Raw genomic sequence first — 18839 nt, forward strand, 5'->3', positions numbered from 1 at the left:
AGAAACCTTATCAGTGTGGAAATCTCCATAGGAAGGGGTGAGCAGCTTCTCAAGTTTCTAGAGTCTTTCAGGTATAACAGCTCTCAGCCCCTTTCTGAATGTACACAGGAACTCTCAACTACAGTCAGATTCTGGCAATTTTTACTGCCCATAAGGACACAAGAAAAGAGCAGGCCCCACCAACCCTTCATATGAACGATACAAGGCAAATTCACCTTACAGGCCTCTGAGTGTGTCTGTGAGTGGGGAGGGGGAGAGGACGGAGGGGGGCCCACACACCTAAACCAGGGATCTGGTGAGAAGTCAGCCTTGGAAAAACATCAAAGAGCATATAGTCAGGCACAGTCAGAATCCACATTCCAAGTCGATGACAGGAGACTTCTTTAACAGATGAATCTTCCAGAAAAAAAAGGGGGGGGGGAGAGGAGGTGAGGAGGTGAAGCAGAAAGAGGAGAGGGACCAAAAAAACTCCCACACATTATAAGGATAAAAGAAATGTGTTCAAACTGCCAGTCCCCAGAAATTACAGAAATCTGGGGGAAACCAGAACAAATGATCGTGAACTTTTGCATCAACCGATCCATCCCGGAAGCACAGAGCCACCCACACGGGGTCTCTGGTTATCTGTCCGCTCGGTCCAGCTCAGGCTCTGTTCTAGCCCCTCTAGTCACTTTTCACTGCCAGCTGTCATGGGGGCTTTCCTCAGATCTTGATGTGCATAGCACATTTTACTTTCATCATTATTTATAAGCAAATACATATACACACATATATAAAACAACTCTAAATCTTTCTCTAAGCTTTCTCTGTATTATTTAAAGTCATGTAAAATAACTGGTTAAGTCGCCTCACCGAACTACTTGGAGTGGGAGTCAGACCAATTGTCAAAATGCATAATCAATGAACTCTCTTCATTTTAGAGTTTCAATATAAATTTTCTAAGCCCACTAAGAAGGCAAAATCCTCCAGAAAGAAGCCATTCTAAAGAACAGGAGAGGGTGAGGGCATATGCAAAGCTCCCTATCGTGTGTATTAATTAAATATGCCACAGATGGGGGTGACTTCAGTAGGCCCAGGCTTGAGAAATTCCTATTTCTCTCCTAAGACCCTTGGGGAAAGCTAGTGGCTTAGGTGAAGATTAAATTGTCAGCGACAGCATTGTCCTGAACGCGTCCTATATCTAGTCTGTTATAACAAATAAAATAGATGAAAAGAAACCAAATTTACAAAACGATTTTAATCCGGATCTTCGCTCTTTACGGATGTAGAAGTACCAGTGGTTTTAGGTTTGTAACACATACTGCTTAAAACCTAAATACCCTCTATAAAGATGTTTTCTTCCACTAGATTTATGATTTCCAAAGTATTAGCCATGTGGCATTTTAACAAAAACACAGCAGAGAGATGCACATTATAGCTGTCCTGGCTGTCTCAGGTTTTGTTAAATTGGCTGATAACTATCACTCCACCTCCACCAAAAGCCCATGAGCACCCAATTCAAGAGGAGTTAAGAGCTTTTTAAATGTCTGTTTAAGAGACTGGATTAGAAAAGAGTTGCAGAGGAAGATTAACTGTGGTCGTTAACGCCCCTGTCATTAACAAGCCACATATAGACAACACAAACTTTAGTAATCGAGTGTGGAGAGAAGAAATGCTCTCCCTTTGGCTAGCACAGCTCTAGTCTGTGGTCTTTTAAAAACCAGGCCAAGGCACTGCTTCAACCAGTCACAGAATGATTCTGGAGCAAAGTACCCTGTTTGTTGATTACCCGAGCCTCCTGCTCCAGTGAGCAAGGAAGTAAAGGAATTTTTATTCTTTTACATTAAAGCGTATATGTCATAAGTGGAGATAAAGGCTGCCTTCAAGCTCTGACCACCATTAAAAAATATAAATATGTACTAACGCAATTCTCAGAACTGCTTAAAATTTGTAAGCCTGGTTCACTGGTCTATTTAGCAGTAACACAAATTCTTGATCTCTCACTACCAGATCACAATCCCACAAAACAATAATTTTATATGGGATATGTTATTTTCCTTTATTAAAATCTACTGAATTTCTTCTCTGAAGTGTCAGTCTTCTTTAAATTCAGTTAGGGCACACTTAAATCATCACTGGACAAAAGGTTAGATATCCAATTTTTCCAAGATTTATGAAAAAGTAGAATTTGGCACCACTGGCAAATGTCTTCCAGATGGTGCTTTCCAACAACTCTATCCTTGGAATGTACTGAACTCATCTCAAGACACCACAGCCTCAGGTGGGTGTTAATCTCATACTCACTCCTCTCTTAATTAAATGTGATGAAGCATGAACTAGTAGATCCTGTCACCTTTCATTAAGAACCTGGCGATTTCATCATAAATATATCTTAAGAAAAATGGGTAACAACAATGTTTGAGTATATTACCACGAATCTTAGATTTTTATATCGCACTTTGGCAGAACATGTTCACAAAATACAAAAAGGTTAAAGGAGAACTAAAGTGTCCATCCCCAAATAAGATTATGGTCGTAAAGCATTTTTCAAATAGCCATAAAATTAAGACTGGTGCTTACGCTGGCATTGTCCAGTTTGGGCAGATTTTGGACATCAGCAACCTAAGAGTTACAAAGGCAACTTCAGGTCATTTCAACAAATCCTGTTTTAAGAAGAGCTTCTACTATGCCAGACAATTTATGTTCTTTCACATTCTAAATTTAGTGAAGACATTCAAGAGACATAGAAATTAATTTGCATAACCATGAACTAAAATCTCTAATCCCTCTAATTTAACTGTTGAGTTGGTATTGGAATTTAAATCAATACGCTAAAATCTGACAGATACATGCTGACAAAAAAGGAGTTTTGATATAATTGGAATAAGAAAGATATATCAGACTATAAAACTTCAGGGAGTAAAAGAGAACATTCCTTCAACACTGGCATAAGCTTGTGCTTTGCCACTACTTTGGTGTATTTGCAACATGAATTATATTGAAGTCAAAGCCTACAATTTAGATAAATAAAATCAAGCCAGTATTGAACTTTTTCCCATCCCATACAACAATATCCTTGGCAGCTCCTTGGCCATCTATTACGATCCTGACCAATTTCTCTCTGTGGCAATTTAAAGGCTGTAAAAAAATACATAATGGGTGATGACAGGAGAAACAAACCCACACCAGAAATTATTGAACCTTGTAGGTCTTTGCAGGTGTCTCTATTGACACTTAAGTGTGAGTTACTAGGCCACAATATCATAAAAGTGTGCTCTACACTTCAGATATATTGATAGTTAAATGCAAAGAAAGGCCCCCATCAGATCAACGGCTGAAGGGATGGCCAATCTCAGACCACCCAGCTCTTCCACTGAGCATTCTGGCATGTTACTTAAGACAAATAAGATGTTTCACATTCTCTTTTTGTCCAGCTTCCAGCTACAATCCCAATTCAAATCCTATACCAAAGGGATGACTAATATAGTAGTTCTGATCCTTGCTCTAAAACGGATTGGTTGGTTATGGGATATTTATTGAGGGCTTAGTGAGTGTCAAGCATTGCATGGGCACTGAGTCTAGCCCAGTCTTCAACTTAATGGTGACAGTTTCTCCTCGGTTGTCAGTGGTTGGCTCTGTTTCCAAAAGTTGTTACCAAAAAAGCTACTAAAGGGGTAACTTGTTAACAGTGGCAAGATCAGGACTAGGAATAAGGAGACATAGGTTCTATCCCAACTAAATCACTGGAAGCTCGAACTTCACTTAACCTTAAGGGTATTAGTCATTTGCCCTACTTATCTCACAGGTCTGTGAGAAAAGAAAAAAAGAACTAGAAACACTTTAAAAACAAATAAAAAAAAGTTAAATGTCTGATAACAGATGAAGTTAAAAATAACAAATGCTTTAGTAAGTGTTCTTCTATTTTCTGGAAGATTTTATGCAGAATTGATATTATTTCTTCCATAACAATCTGGTAGAATTCACCAGTGAAGCCATCTGGGCCTGGCCTTTTCTTTGTGGCAATGTTTTTAACTACAAATTCTATTTCCTTAATAGATATGGGGCTAGTGAGGTTCTGTATTTCTTCTGAAGTGAACTTTGGTAGTTTGTCTTTCAAGGAGGTGATTCATTTCATCTAAGACATTGAGTGTGGTGGCACAATTATTCATAATATTCCCTTACTACCATTTTTTTTAAATACTTTTTTTTAAAATTTATTTTAAGTGTGTTTTTCCAGGACCCATCAGCTCCAAGTCAAGTAGTTGTTTCAATCTAGTTGTGGAGGGCGCAGCTCACAGTGGCCCATGCGGGGATCGAACTGGCAACCTTGGTGCTATGAGCATCGCACTCGAACCAACTGAGGTAACTGGCTGCTCTCCTTACTACCACTGTAATGTCTATAGGATCAGTAGTAGTGATATGCCTTATTCCTGACATTAGTAATTTGTATCTTTCCTTTCTTTCCTGATCAGATTTGCTCGGTTTATGAATTTTATTGATCTCAAAACACTAACTTTCAGTTTCATTTTCTCTGTGTTTTTTTTAATAATTCATCAACTACTTACTGCTTCCTTTCTTCTGCTTACTTTGGATTTAATTTGCTCATTTTTTAGGTTAAGATAGAAACATAGGTCACTAACTTTAGACCTTTTTGCTTTTTTAATTGAAGCATTTAATACTACACATGTGTGGGGCAGCCGGATGTCTCAGTTGGTTAGAGCACGAGCTCTAAACAGGGTTGCCAGTTCGATTCCCACATGGGCCAGTGAGCTGCGACCTCCACAACTAGATTGAAGGACAACGACTTGACTGAGAGAGCTGATGGGCCCTGGAGAAACACTATTCCCCAAATTAAAAAAAATAAATAAAAAAACACTACAAATTTCTAAGCACTGCCTTAATTACATCTCACAAATTTTGATATGTCATGTTATCATTTGTTTGGTTCTAGATATTTTCTAATTTTCTTTGTGATCTGTTCTTTGGTCCATGGGTTACTTAGAAGTGTGCTGTTAAATATAATTGTAGATGTATATATTTCAGCTCTATCATATAGTTTGAAGCTTTATCATTAGTTGAGCAAAATTTAGAACTGTTGTGTCCTCTTGATGAATTGATCCCTGTGTCATCTAACCTGGTGTTAGCTATTTCCCCTACCTATCTCATGTCTGTTATGGAAAAAGAATAAGCAAACACTTTGGGAAACAAAGTAAAATGTTGGATAAAGGAATTTAAACTTTAATGAATTTTCTGAACTATCTGTAAGTTTTATCTATGCTTGTCTCCAACTACTCATAGAAATGATGTTTGCCTGTTTTATCAGATCCTTAGACATAATTTATTGTTGAAATACTGAATAAATTAGCAATATATTACACTCCATAATTCCATGTGAGGTGAGTTTTACTGACTTAGGGATGAGAAACAAGGCACATGGAATTCAAAGATTTGCCTCAGAAACCAAACTTAAAGATAGATTTCCTAGCCTGTCGGTTGACTTCGTTAGCACAGGGCAATTTATTCCGACATAATTTTGCCTGCTGGCTTAGATGTGAATTTGCTTTATTCTAAGAAATGTAGATTACAATCAGAAAATACTTGAATTCAATTTGGTTCCTCCTCCATGGAAGAAATTAGGGTGTGTTATAAAAGTTGATCTTGAAATAGTCCTTTCAGCAATACCACCTTAACCCCACGCTTTCTAGTGTCCTTCCTAGCAATGAAGCACTGTAGAACAGGCACTCAGTAAGTTTGGAGAATAAGAACTACATGCGAAAAAATTTTAAATTAGGCCCATGACCTAGTTCCAGGCAGAAAAATCTGTCAGTGTTTAATTTTGATGAACTACTCATACTGCAAAGCAAATCCGATGATAATGGAAAATGGCCCAGCTAGTCCATCACACTGTTTTTAGAAAACCACACACAATTAACACATACAGGTTTGTTATCCTGTGTTAATACCCCCAGGGAGATGACAACCAGTCACAATTCAAGTCTTCTGTGTCTCAAGTCCTAGGCAAGACCACTACTGGACTATACTGGCCCAAAATGTTAGAATGAGTTATTGATTTGCATTTAAAATTACTGACTTCGAAAACAAACCCTAAGACATTTTAAGAGTCACTTTATGAGCATTAGGTCTAGAAGGCTGTTAGCTACCACGTACCCAATTCCATCCGTATAAGATGAAAAAACTAAGGACCAAGGAAGGCAAATAGCTCACCCAAGGTTACTGTATCATTAGTTAATGGCAGTAATAGGAACCCAGGTTTCCTGAGCCTTTTTTCCCCCCCATTTGTCTCTCATTTTTTTAAAGTAACCTTTTCTTTTTTGAATTAGGTAAAATTTATTTGGGTAGGGGTTTAGAGAACCAGGGTGTAACGGACTGCATGATGGCCCCCCCCAAAGGATATCCATGTCCTATTCCCTCCAACATGTGAATATTACCTTATGTGGTAAAAGATGTGAAAGAAGAAATTTATCCTGGATTATCTGGGTGGGTCTTAAATGCAATCACATGTATCCTTATAAGAGAGGCAGAAGGAATTCTGAAATAGATACAAAGAAGAGAATGTGAATGTGAAGACAGCAGGGAGAGATGTGGCCACAAAATGAGGCTGACACCAGAACCTGAAGGGGCCAGGAAGGGACTCTCCCCTAGAGCTTCCAGAGGGGGTTCAACACCTTAATTACAGGCTTCTGGCCTCCAGACTTGGGAGAATAAATTCTGTTGTTTGAAGCCACCAAGTTTGTGGTAAATTTGTTACAGTAGTTACAAGAAATTAATACAAAGGGAAAGTAAAATTTAAAAAACCATAAACTGGATACATAAAACAAATTATTGATCCATAAAGAACTGTGCTTCAAGTGACCCAAGGACTGCCTAAAACCTCTAATCCTCATTTCAAAGGGTAAAATGAGGTAAACACAGGATGCAATTTACCCAAAAAATATTAAATGTTGACAGATCTGAGAAGACAAACTCAGAAAGGTTTAATATTTACGTAGCTGCTAAGAACAGTGTACGTTCCCCCCAAACATGCTAGTTGGTAGAGCTCCTGGGCAGACTAAACATAGGCAACAGTTGTCACTGTGGGTGTTCTGCCAACACAAGTGTAAAGTTGTCATCAGAAATGAATATGTGGCTTCAAGTGGCTTACAGAAATCCAACAAATCTGCGTCTTGGACTCTGCACAAGCCAACTCTTCTCAGGATGACCTGGACTCCTTCCCACTAGTACAAATGATCAGCTAAAGCCATCCTCTATAAGGAGGGAAGGAAAATCAAATTTATGTCACCAAAAAAAATTGCTCGGAGTCCAAGTTCATGTATAAATAGCAGCCATACTGAGTCAGTCACAAGTGATATCCCACACTATAATTTATTACTTTTAAAATCAATGTTCACAGCTTTAGGCCCAATTTCATGTCAAGTGAATGGAAATAAAAATAGACCAAGTAAAAGAACAAAAAAGGAAAGAAATGCTTTACCAAGGGTTGTTAAATGGGCTATTCTAATTAAGATATATAAATCATGCTATGTGGTTAAATAAAATACCTCAATAAAAGCAAAAAAACACTAGACTTCCTCAGAAACCTTTGTACCCTGGATACCTTTTCTAGAGCTACTGTCAGGGCTCTAAAACCACCAAAACTTTCCTAGACATATAAAAATCCAGTCACTTCAGATGTTCTTTCTCTTTTGCTCAACCATCACCCTGCTCACCTACTACCCAGATAGAAGCTTTCTACTGATTGGTTTTCAGTGAAGGTGTGTTATTTTCTTTCAGGTTTGGCTGCAATAGTATGCCACTAAGATCTAAGCACAGGTGCTTGAAATTTAATTTTTGTAACTCAGGCTCAACATTTTGTCATGTTAACAACCAAACCAGGTCTACAAAGGCAATGAAAAAAAGTCTAAAGTTAGACAACGTGATAGTCTCAGAGTTTCAATGAAGAATTACCCACTAAAATTTCCCCACCAGAGAAATGTTCATCAGACATATTACAACATTTTAAGAGAATTCACAGTAAAACAAGCAATTTTTACTTGCACACCACAATAAACCAAGAACTCTATGTTCAAAGCCTGAAATCTTTCAAACGAAAATATATCAGACATCAAATAAGGGTTCACTGATTAATTTGTTTATAAATCCAAGTAGCTGGGGCCAAAGATGGGAGGAATCCACACAGACAGTAATCTAAGGTGGCATAATTTAGTTACCTATTCTTTAGATCAGTTGTTTTTCTTTTTTCTCTAAACTGTGGATCTGTACAGAGCTGTGAAATCAGTTCAGCAGAAAATGACCTGTATTTTTAAGGAAACGAAATAGTGTACTGTAGATGCAAAAATATCAAGAGTGCTTTGCACATTTATTTGTACAGTGAAACTTGTTTCAACGTGTGTACAAGGTCAGTATAAAATATATTTTTTATTAAGGGTCAACATCTAAAAAGGTTTGAGACATTGATCCAAAAGAATCCCAATAAAGGAAAGAGTCTTAACTTAGATGAAAATGTAAGAAGCATCTGAGGCAAGTATACCTTTTTAAAAAAACGTATTTGCCATTATTTTAGAAAGCCAGACACAAGATGCAATCAAACATGTTTAAATAGTAAAAACCTTAATGAAATTTTCCTTCTATACAATGGAACAATGATCACACTATATCTGAAGAGATAATCATTAGGATTTAGTGATCCATTTACTAAAAACCACTTCCTAAACACATCACCACCCATCTTCTTCCCCTAATTTCCAATTGGTAAAAGATTTTGACAAAATAATCAACTCTAGCATGTCAGTTTAGATCAATGGTTTTCAACTGGGGATTATTTTGCCCAAACACCCACCCCCAGGACATCTGGCAGTGTCAGGAGACATTTTGATTGTCAAAAATGGGGGTGAGATGCATTTGCAGGAAATGTCAATAGTGCTGTAATTAAGAAACGCTGTAGATCAAGATTGTTCTTTTGAAACCTATATCCTTTTAATTCTTAAAAATTAAGCAGCCGCATTATGAGCATACCTACAAATACTTTATAAACAAACATGAAATAGGTTTGTCCTTTGGGAAGTGCCAGAGAACATGGAAATCTCTCCTCTGTTCATATCTCAACTAAAATCACCTTTTATAAGTCAGAAAGGTTCTCTAACCATAAAGATATTTCATATGTAATTGAACTCACTGCAGTATTTAAAGATTTTTTTCCCTTGACTCTAAATAAATACATCAGTGAGTAAAGCAGTATACATTCTGATACAGCCAAAATGTAATGAAAATTTCTGTATTTTAGTAAAAATCTTGGAATAAGCAGAATGTGCATTACCAACAGGGAATGGACTGCATCTAAAAATAAACTTTTCAAAAGTCAATGAACTAACCCAGGTGATGGATGAGCCCTTCTGTCCCCAACACCCTAAATCAACTGACTTTAATTTTAATCACAAATTATAATTATCCCTGCAAAGAGTTAAACATTGGAGATCTAATCTGCCTCAATGCTACGGTACTCCTGGGGGTAACACACTTTGGTATGTAGCTTTCCAAAACTTTCTATGGACTTACAAATATCGAGTTGTATGTGGAAATATGCATTATTACGTAGATTTTCCTCAGGCACCTTTTCACGACATACAATCTCTATTTGTTCTAACATTTCAAGTCGGTCTTCCTAAAGAAGCTAGTTCTCAAAGTCCAAAGATCTTCTTCCTTGCTCCACCCAAAACCTACGGTGGATGGTGGGATGCACCGATGTGTGTGTGTTTGGGGGGGGGGGGGGGAATGCCCAACTCGAGATACACAGGAGCAAACGTATCGTTTTCATACCAGGGAGGCTTATGCGATGCAGGCCTAAAGGCTTCGTTAGAAAAGTCATTGTGGATAAAATATCCACCCCGAAGCGCCATCACAGGAATTGAATCCCTTTCCTCATCAACACAAATCCAGCACCTCCGTCTTTTGGAGCGCTGATTGGACGACCTGGCCGAGCGCTCTCAGTAGGTTGTCCTCCTACTGGCTCCAGGTTTGGTCCATCTATTTTACCGCCCAACTCCCGCATTCCTCATTGGAGTCAAACCGCTGCCTCTTAGAGGAGCCCAACCTACCGCGCGCTTCGTGCTCATTGGCTTAGTGAGACGCTGCTCAGGAGGGGAAAACCCGCCTCCCACATTCCGATGGCCCAAGGACCGATCAGTCGGCAGCTAAAGGCAGACGCAATTGGCCTACACACTCGCCAGTCAAACTCTTAGACAGCAAAGCTCCACAGAACTTACAGGGATTAAAACATCCCGCCCCTGTTCTTCCATTGGTTGGCCGGACCCACCGCTCCCCCTCCGCTGGCCCCCACCCCGCGGTCCATTCATTTCACACAATAACGGGCCCAGTTGGAGTCGGTTCAAGACCTCGTATGGATAGGCAAGACTGTCCGCCACTTACCCGGGATCGAGACCGATCACTCACGCTAATGTCTTCCCTGTTCTTCTGTGGTGAGGCCGGACCACAAGCCACAGCTGCCGCCGCCTTCTGCGCAACGCCAACCGCCCGCCAAAACGGATCCTTCCCTGCGCCTGCGCGACCAATCCTGGGACCAGACCTTTTCTCCGCCCATTACGCCTGCGCAAAACGCGGCACAACTCCCGCCACAACGCAGGCGCTGTAGGTTCGCCGCCGTCTCCCGCCCGCCATTTCACGTGTTCCAAGAGTCAAGTGGAACTTCTTATTGCGCCTGCGTAAACTCGCCATTTTCCTACACATGCGCTCAGCAGGCGATTGTTGCAAAAAATAAAATTCATACGCTATTTTTTAATACACTGCACTAATCATAAGTTGACAACTGACTAGAATGTAATATTCAGAGCGTGGAGAGCCAAAAAGCTATCCAAATACCTTGAGGATGTTCAAATATGAATGATTGGTTGGCTAGCCAATCACACTAGTTAAGAGTAATATTACATGGGAACCAATGGATTCCAAGGGGTGGAGACTGCGTAGAACGCCCAAACGGATGACGTTACACAGCAATGCGGCACCACAGTCCAATAGTAGCAGGAAGCTATTTCAAATATCCAGTCAGAGCTACTCAGGGGCGGAGTCTACCAATGCCGTAAGCGAGGAGGCGGGATAAAACAGCGAGGCCGAAGGTAGGCTGGCAGATACGTTCGTTAGATCATTCCTTTCTGTCGGTGGACGCCGCCGAGTAAGCATCGTTAAAGTCACCCCTCCCGCGGTCGTCATGTCTAAGTCAGAGGTAAGATGTTCTGTCCAACTTAATTTTCTTCCTCGCTCCTTTCTGAGTTGGGTTGGATGCGGCCTGGATTGGCTGCTTGCACCAGCCCATTCTGCAGTTCTTTGGTCACTGCCGGGGCCTACCCCTCCCAAAGTTCAGGTCGCCATTTTGTCCTCGTCGTCGCCATGAGGCCGCCGTCCTGCAACCCTTAGTTATCACGCCGGGTTTGGTCCTCCTGGTAAAACTTTTAGGCACAGTAAACGATTTTTATTTTGTCTCAGTGGGCGAGTTTTTTTTTTTTAAGCAGCTGTAGTCCCTTATTGGCGATGCACTCCTCCCGCCCAGTCCTTTTGTTGCGCGTGCGTCGGAGGGAGAGTAGGGACGCATGCGCTCCCCGTTTCCCAGCCCCCAACATAGAGCCTCCCCAATGGGGAGAAGCACGTGGCTTGCTGCGACCCTCTGGAACAATAAGTGCTATGTACGTTGCTGTCTTGTTTCTCTTAATTGGAAGATGTTTTGCGATACAGGCCGGCATAACGTTTTTCCCTCCCCCCCATTCTTAGTCTCCCAAAGAGCCTGAACAGCTGCGGAAGCTCTTCATCGGAGGTTTGAGCTTTGAAACAACCGATGAGAGTCTAAGGAGCCATTTTGAGCAATGGGGAACGCTCACAGACTGTGTGGTAAGACCTGCAAGAGACAAAAGAGCACTGGAACTAGTTGATTTCATTGGCTTATCTTGCTGTAGTTACTGTCTGAATGCTTATGAAGATTGCTAACAGGACTATAGTTGGAAGTAACTTGGCAAGGGAAGGTGAGGCTTTAACTGATTAAGATGTAGATAGATTTATGTATGATAGATAAGGTTAAGTTGAAGGGCTTTGTACGAGGACTAGTATAAAGTTACCTGCTACATTATTCAAGGTAAAAATGACAATGGTTTTTGGAGTCTTAATATGTGTTAAATGAATATCTCAGGTGATGAGAGACCCAAACACCAAGCGCTCCAGAGGCTTTGGGTTTGTCACCTATGCCACTGTGGAGGAGGTGGATGCAGCCATGAATGCAAGGCCACACAAGGTGGATGGAAGAGTTGTGGAACCAAAGAGGGCTGTCTCAAGAGAAGTAAGTGTTTTTTCTTTATGTTAGTCATTTAGAAGTGTGCTACTAGATGGATATTACGTTCAGGGATGTTGGCAAACTTTAATACTGATTTTGCTAATATAAGTCACTTAATTGGATTTTTCCTTTAGGATTCTCAAAGACCTGGTGCCCACCTAACTGTGAAAAAGATTTTTGTCGGTGGTATTAAAGAAGACACTGAAGAACATCACCTAAGAGATTATTTCGAACAGTATGGGAAAATTGAAGTGATTGAAATCATGACTGACCGAGGCAGTGGCAAGAAGAGAGGCTTTGCTTTTGTAACCTTTGATGACCATGACTCTGTAGACAAGATTGTCAGTGAGTATCAGATGACTGGTATTTGCCAAGGGGTTTGAAATCCATATCTTACTCTAAACCCTGAGATTGTCCCTTTTCATTGTTGAAATTTTTTAGTTCAGAAATACCATACTGTGAATGGCCACAACTGTGAAGTAAGGAAAGCCCTATCTAAGCAAGAGATGGCTAGCGCTTCATCCAGTCAAAGAGGTGGGTTTGTTGCTTTCAATTAAACCTTAAAGGTAACTGAGCAATTACAATCTGTGGTTTAACACTTACCTCTTCTTAAGGTCGAAGTGGTTCTGGAAACTTCGGTGGTGGTCGAGGAGGTGGCTTTGGTGGGAATGACAACTTTGGTCGTGGAGGAAACTTCAGTGGTCGAGGTATATGTGGTTATGCTTTATTGGGAATTAAGGGTAAGCTTGTGATGTAATTAATTACCCGCATAACTTGTGCTTTTTGCAACCTGTGGCTGTATGTAACTACTGGCTGGCATTTCTAAAGTTACAGTTTTACCCAAATGTAGTTCTGGTTTCTGTTAATCAGAAGTTAAAATCTTTGGTGTGGAAATCATTTTTGTAGTACAGGAACTGCTCCCTGAAGTATAGACTTTAAAGGCTATAATTATATGCGACGCATGTACTCCGAACCTGCTTTAAAACTCCACTTTCTTCCAGGTGGCTTTGGAGGCAGTCGTGGTGGAGGAGGATATGGTGGCAGTGGGGATGGCTATAATGGATTTGGTAACGATGGTACGTTTGTGTGGTTTTTGTTTCTTTAGGAATACACAGGTGGAAAGTTTTTGGCAACCTATAGACTAGGTTAGTAGAGACTAAAACTAGTGCATGACAAGCTGAACTCTGACCATAACAGCATGTGACCAGGCTGTTACCCATTATGCTTAAACAGATTTTGATTGTTGAATACTTTTGTCTTATTGAGAAGAACTGTATTCTTGTAGGTGGTTATGGAGGAGGCGGCCCTGGTTACTCTGGAGGAAGCAGAGGCTATGGAAGTGGTGGACAGGGTTATGGAAACCAGGGCAGTGGCTATGGCGGGAGTGGCAGCTATGACAGCTATAACAACGGAGGAGGCGGAGGCGGCTTTGGCGGTGGTAGTGGTAGGTATCCAGTGATCCAGGTACTTGGTGCTGTAGCTAGATTAGCCTTGTAGAATTTGTGCCCGGATGGGGATTTGGTGCTCTTAAAGCATTATGTGGTACGCTGCATGGTGTTTTTTTAATGGACTTGCTATGCTACCTCCTAGCTTTACGCTGGGGCCGCCTCACTCCCAAATAGATGAATAAATGGATAGTGGCATCTTCAGCTGGAATCAGATTAGCTTCTAGCAGCATTTAGTATCTTCTTTGGGACTTTAGGCACTTAGTTGATGTATCCAGCATGTTTGCAGTGCCCCCTGAATGGGTAAAGGCTTTCAAAGGCTAGAGAATGTTCTGTGTCGTGGTGAGTTGGGTAAATTTTTTTAAATACTGGATTATTCAACTGAATGCCTTGCCAAGAAAGGATGAAATACAATCAAGCATGGAGCCATCAGAGTTTGGGAGGAAGGCAGGCAGGTCATGTGACTTCCACTCTGAACACTAGACTTCAGAACAGTTGTCTTTTCCAAGTAACAGATAAAGGACCTCTTTCCATTCCTAGGAAGCAATTTTGGAGGTGGTGGAAGCTACAACGATTTTGGCAATTACAACAATCAATCTTCAAATTTTGGACCCATGAAAGGAGGAAACTTTGGAGGCAGAAGCTCTGGCCCCTATGGTGGTGGAGGTCAATACTTTGCCAAACCACGAAACCAAGGTATAATAGGTGTTTGTAGTATTGGAAGGCTTAGTGTACCTATAACAAATGGGTAAAGAATATATTAAGTCTTTAGGTGATACTGTGTAGGCAATCAAAAGCTGACAATAATTTGAAGATTTCAGGATATTAAAGTGACTAGTATTTTGCAATCAAATTGAAAACGTGAGCTTAAATTCTGAAGTTTGGATTTTGTTGATTCAAATATACAAGCGTTAATTATATTCACACTTCACAAGTTTAAAGGAACAAATTTTATTCTTAGGTGGCTATGGTGGTTCCAGCAGCAGCAGTAGCTATGGCAGTGGCAGAAGGTTTTAATTACTGCCAGGTAAGTAAACACCTTTTTGTGTTTTGACTTAGTTTTTACAATTGATAATAAACCCAGTAACCCTAATGTAGCTGAGCAGTGCAACATAGTTAACATTATAACTGCAGTAAAATTGTGGATATTAAGTTAATGTTCAGATCAGCAAAATTTGTGGAAAACAACTTGCTATTGGATTGTAGCCTTGAGTCTTAATATGTTTAGATTAACAACTTTATTCCATATTGTTCAACAGGAAACAAAGCTTAGCAGGAGAGGAGAGCCAGAGAAGTGACAGGGAAGCTACAGGTTACAACAGATTTGTGAACTCAGCCAAGCACAGTGGTGGCAGGGCCTAGCTGCTACAAAGAAGACATGTTTTAGACAATACTCATGTGTATGGGCAAAAAACTCGAGGACTGTATTTGTGACTAATTGTATAACAGGTTATTTTAGTTTCTGTTCTGTGGAAAGTGTAAAGCATTCCAACAAAGGGTTTTAATGTAGATTTTTTTTTTTTTTTTTTTTTGCACCCATGCTGTTGATTGCTAAATGTAATAGTCTGATCATGACGCTGAATAAATGTGTCTTTTTTTAAATGTGCTGTGTAAAGTTAGTCTACTCTGAAGCCATCTTGGTAAATTACCCCAACAGTGTGAAGTTAGAATTCCTTCAGGGTGATGCCAGGTTCCATTTGAAATTTATTTACAACCTGCTTGGGCTCAGTCAGAAGCCATTGTCTTCAGAAACCTTGGTGTAGTTGAATTGACAGTTACTGTGTTGGTGATCTGGAGCTCACCATTAAAAGGATCGCCCAAGCAGAGTCGGGAGTTTATTTGGTGATTAATGATTGTTGGCACATCCTATGCAATATATCTAAATTGAACTATGGTACCAGATAAAATTATAGATGGGAATGAAGCTTGTGTATCATCCATTATCATGTGTAATCAATAAACGATTTAATATCCTCTTGAATGGAATGACAACTGTATGGATTTGGGACTGGCAGAGCTTTGGACTTTCCCTACCCACTACCCCTGGTGATGTTGAATGCTGCTATCACAATTCGAGTTCAAAACTCTGCCAGAGAATAGAAACGAGCTGCTGGCTAATGCCACCCTGTACATCCACAGATTAGAAGTATTTGGGAGACGTTTTTAAACTGACCAGCACAAGTAATTTTTTACTCTTAACACAAAAACAGGCTTACATTAAAGGAAAACTGCAGTTTATTGTGGTTGGGTGGGTCTTTATAGTGGTTTATAGATTAGCCACAGTAGTTTGGAGGTTAAAATTAAGGAGATAATTGAGGAATTGTACTGCTTATAAACATGCTAACTGCAGTTTTCCTTTAAACATGGCACAAGATCACACAACCATCCTAAAATGTTAATTGTGTAGAAAATGATTTCTAAACCTTTTTAACAGTTATCCAATCATTGTTATTTGTACATAGGTTCTTTTGAGCCCTTTCTTTGGTACCCTAAATTTCAGTGCCATTGTACTTAGTAGCATAGAGATTTGTTTATCATTAGGATTGTATTCCATCCCATGGGTGTGTTACTTGGAAGTTTGGGGGGGAGGGGAAGGTGGGGGGAGGTTGGGTGGGAGGTGGAGGGGGGTGGGAAAGGATGGATAATACAGTTCCATGGGTTTGATACTGGCTGAGTTTGCAATGGCAGGTGGAACCTTAACTATTAAGGGAGTTTGCAGATACCTCAGGATTCCTGACAATGCCTTTAAAGATCCAGGAGAGATGTTCAGCTACTAGGAACTGCTAGCAAGTATAGCGCGAATGGCTTCGAGCTCAGACACTCTACAGCTGAGAGTAGACACTTGTGGTATGTGGAGTACAGATAAGCCAGGGGCAGGCCACGGCACGCTCCATGAAAGCTAGGAGGGAGTGAAGTTTCAGTGACCATCGCAAGGAAGGAGGCAGACGAGAGTAAGGCACACCTGACTCTTAGGACTAGCAGTCAGAACCAGGAGGAAAGGTTTTATTGCTATGCTGGTAGGTAAGAACAGATTTTACTTACATCCATATAGTTAATCTAAAATCCAGTTTTCTGTTATATTTTCCTTAATATATTGAGCCAAAATTAGTCCAGTTAAGCTGAACTTGATTTTTCTGGAGATGACACCCTAGTTTTGGTGGCTCCCAATTGAAGGAAGTAAGCACTTAATTATCTCTGTTGTGCTAATATATATTCGCCCTTTAATTTTTATTTTCTACCTTCCTTTGACCCATTTTCTTAAAACAATGGCTCAAAGTAATATATTAGAATCTTCCCCAAAATGATGGTGGGAGGGGGGTGGACCATTTATGGGGGGTGGGGGGGGTTTAGCTTGAGTTGGGACTTGGTCTCAGAGAAAAGCTAGTTCTAAAGGTTGTTTGCTTTTCTAGGGAGGAGTCAGCCACTACAGGCTTATCAACTCTTAAAAAACACATCTGCCCAAGTTCATGGCTAAAAGGTAAGTTTTTATAAAGTAATGATAAATAAAAGTACTGCCAAAGTAAAGACACTGACGGTCTGCCTCTGAACCCAAAAAATGAGATCTCATAATCTGGTCTAATAGAAAACTAGCCAGCAAAAAGTTACTTAAGTAACTGGGTTCCCAGTAAGTAAAGAGAATGGATGTTATTGTAGAATCTTTCACTTAACGTAAATACTTCATGACTTTTTTTTTCTTTCTACAGGAACATCCTTATGAGGACAACCTTTATCTGAGCCAGTACTTCATTTTCACTGCCATGCAGTTTTCGTTAGCTGCTCTGCAGCTTGAATTAATCATTCGATTTTAGGAATGAACTTTTTAAATAAAATGTATTTAACTTGGTTCTATTTCTTGTTTTCCTTTTCTCCCTTTGTAATACAGTAAATAACTTGATACCGTACACTCTTAACCATTTCAAGTTTGAGAATGGGAAATAATAGATGATGATATACCAGGCATCTGGTAAACCAGGAATCTATCTAAATAGTCACTGCATTTTGAAGCTAGCAGTTTATATAAATGTTTTAACCACAAGTTGGCACTCAGATTAGGGTGGGTTGTTCGAACTGATTGGAATAGGAAATACTAAAGTTTATCCCATTGGCACCATTGTTTAGTGAAATCCAAGAGAAACTCGCTCTGCAGGAGTAACGACCCAGAAGTAAGCTACTAATTTGCTCCACTGGAACATATCCCTTTTCTAGCTCTCAGGGCAAGAACAAAAATCAAATTATAAAAGCCAGAGCTGCTGCTGAGGTTCTTCTAACTAGAGCTATGTCTGATGTGAAGTTCAGGAGGGATATAGTGGATCTCATCTTTGGCAAAGAAGTATGTGTATGCGTTGGCTGCTATCTCAGGCTTCAAAAATAAAAGCCAGGGGTAAGAAGAATATGGAGAGCAGCCAGTTAGCTCAGTTGGTTAGAGCGCGGTGCTCTTAACAAGGTTGCTGGTTCGATCCCCACAAGGGCCACTGAGCTGTACCCTCCACTAGATTCAACCACTTGACTTGGAGTTGTGTCCTGGAAAAGCAAGTTTTGAATAAGGAAAAGGAGGAAGTCTTAGCTTCTCAAAAGTAATGAACCTTTGAAAATTTTTAGCAATTTTAACATTTTAGCAAATGCTTAGCATTTTTTCCTACCAGCCTCAATTTTAACCTAGCGAAGTGGGTGAGATGTGTGTGAATCCATCATCCATTGTCATCTCACTGCTACTTAATCTATTTGTGACTTGCAATTAACTAGCAGTGGTTTCTGTTTCACGCAATCCTGGTTTGGTGGGATAAGATAACTCAGTTACCAGAGTTTGCTAAAAGCATTCCTGTTGAAAAACAATGCTTCTATTAACATTCTGTGTACGTGGCTACATGTTTTGCAGATAAAACTTAGATGAGGAAATAGACTCAAGGAAGATAATTAACCCTGTTCAAATTACTGCAAACTGGTTCACATAACCCAGGTCAGTCTCCAAAACCCTGTTCCACCTTTTGCTTTAGGTAGGCACATAACTGTGTACGTGATGGTCTTCCCCACAGTAGTGTATCCGTAGGTGCAGGGCATTTTCACTA

The 18839-nt window shown here is 40.2% G+C and overlaps 2 protein-coding genes across 7 annotated transcripts in view; one reads left to right on the forward strand and one right to left on the reverse strand.

Moving 5' to 3' along the window:
- Positions 1-10579, reverse strand: part of CBX5 (chromobox 5) — a 34456-nt gene extending 23877 nt beyond the window's left edge. Inside the window, exons 1-2 of one of the 2 annotated variants that reach the window (XM_074325602.2) lie at positions 10423-10567; positions 6429-6529 (exon numbers count right to left, since the gene is read on the reverse strand). The gene's annotated coding sequence lies outside the window, so the exon portion shown is untranslated. Of the gene's footprint in view, positions 1-6428; positions 6530-10422 lie in introns of both variants that reach the window. The other variant, XM_019724405.3, reaches the window with a different exon arrangement.
- A 496-nt stretch (positions 10580-11075) lies between these two features.
- Positions 11076-17622, forward strand: HNRNPA1 (heterogeneous nuclear ribonucleoprotein A1). Of its 5 annotated transcripts, XR_002136735.2 has the most exons (12): positions 11076-11233; positions 11776-11892; positions 12188-12334; positions 12463-12673; positions 12770-12862; positions 12943-13035; positions 13330-13404; positions 13614-13772; positions 14314-14469; positions 14735-14800; positions 17184-17251; positions 17478-17622. XR_002136735.2 is itself a non-coding variant. In XM_088799752.1 (11 exons), the coding sequence occupies exons 1-10, from the start codon at positions 11219-11221 to the stop codon at positions 14788-14790; spliced, it is 1122 nt and encodes a 373-aa protein (XP_088655878.1). In that variant the 5' UTR covers positions 11076-11218; the 3' UTR covers positions 14791-14800; positions 17184-17622. The 5 variants fall into 5 exon arrangements, 3 of the variants coding, with proteins under 3 accessions (XP_088655878.1, XP_019579961.1, XP_019579963.1); XR_012493952.1 differs by lacking the exon at positions 13614-13772; XM_088799752.1 differs by having other exon boundaries at positions 17184-17622.
- The last annotated feature ends 1217 nt before the right edge of the window (positions 17623-18839 follow it).

This window comes from Rhinolophus sinicus, chromosome 1 (assembly GCF_057876585.1).
Source record: "Rhinolophus sinicus isolate RSI-liver-muscle chromosome 1, RSI-T2T, whole genome shotgun sequence".
In the NCBI taxonomy this organism is placed as follows: domain Eukaryota; kingdom Metazoa; phylum Chordata; class Mammalia; order Chiroptera; family Rhinolophidae; genus Rhinolophus; species Rhinolophus sinicus.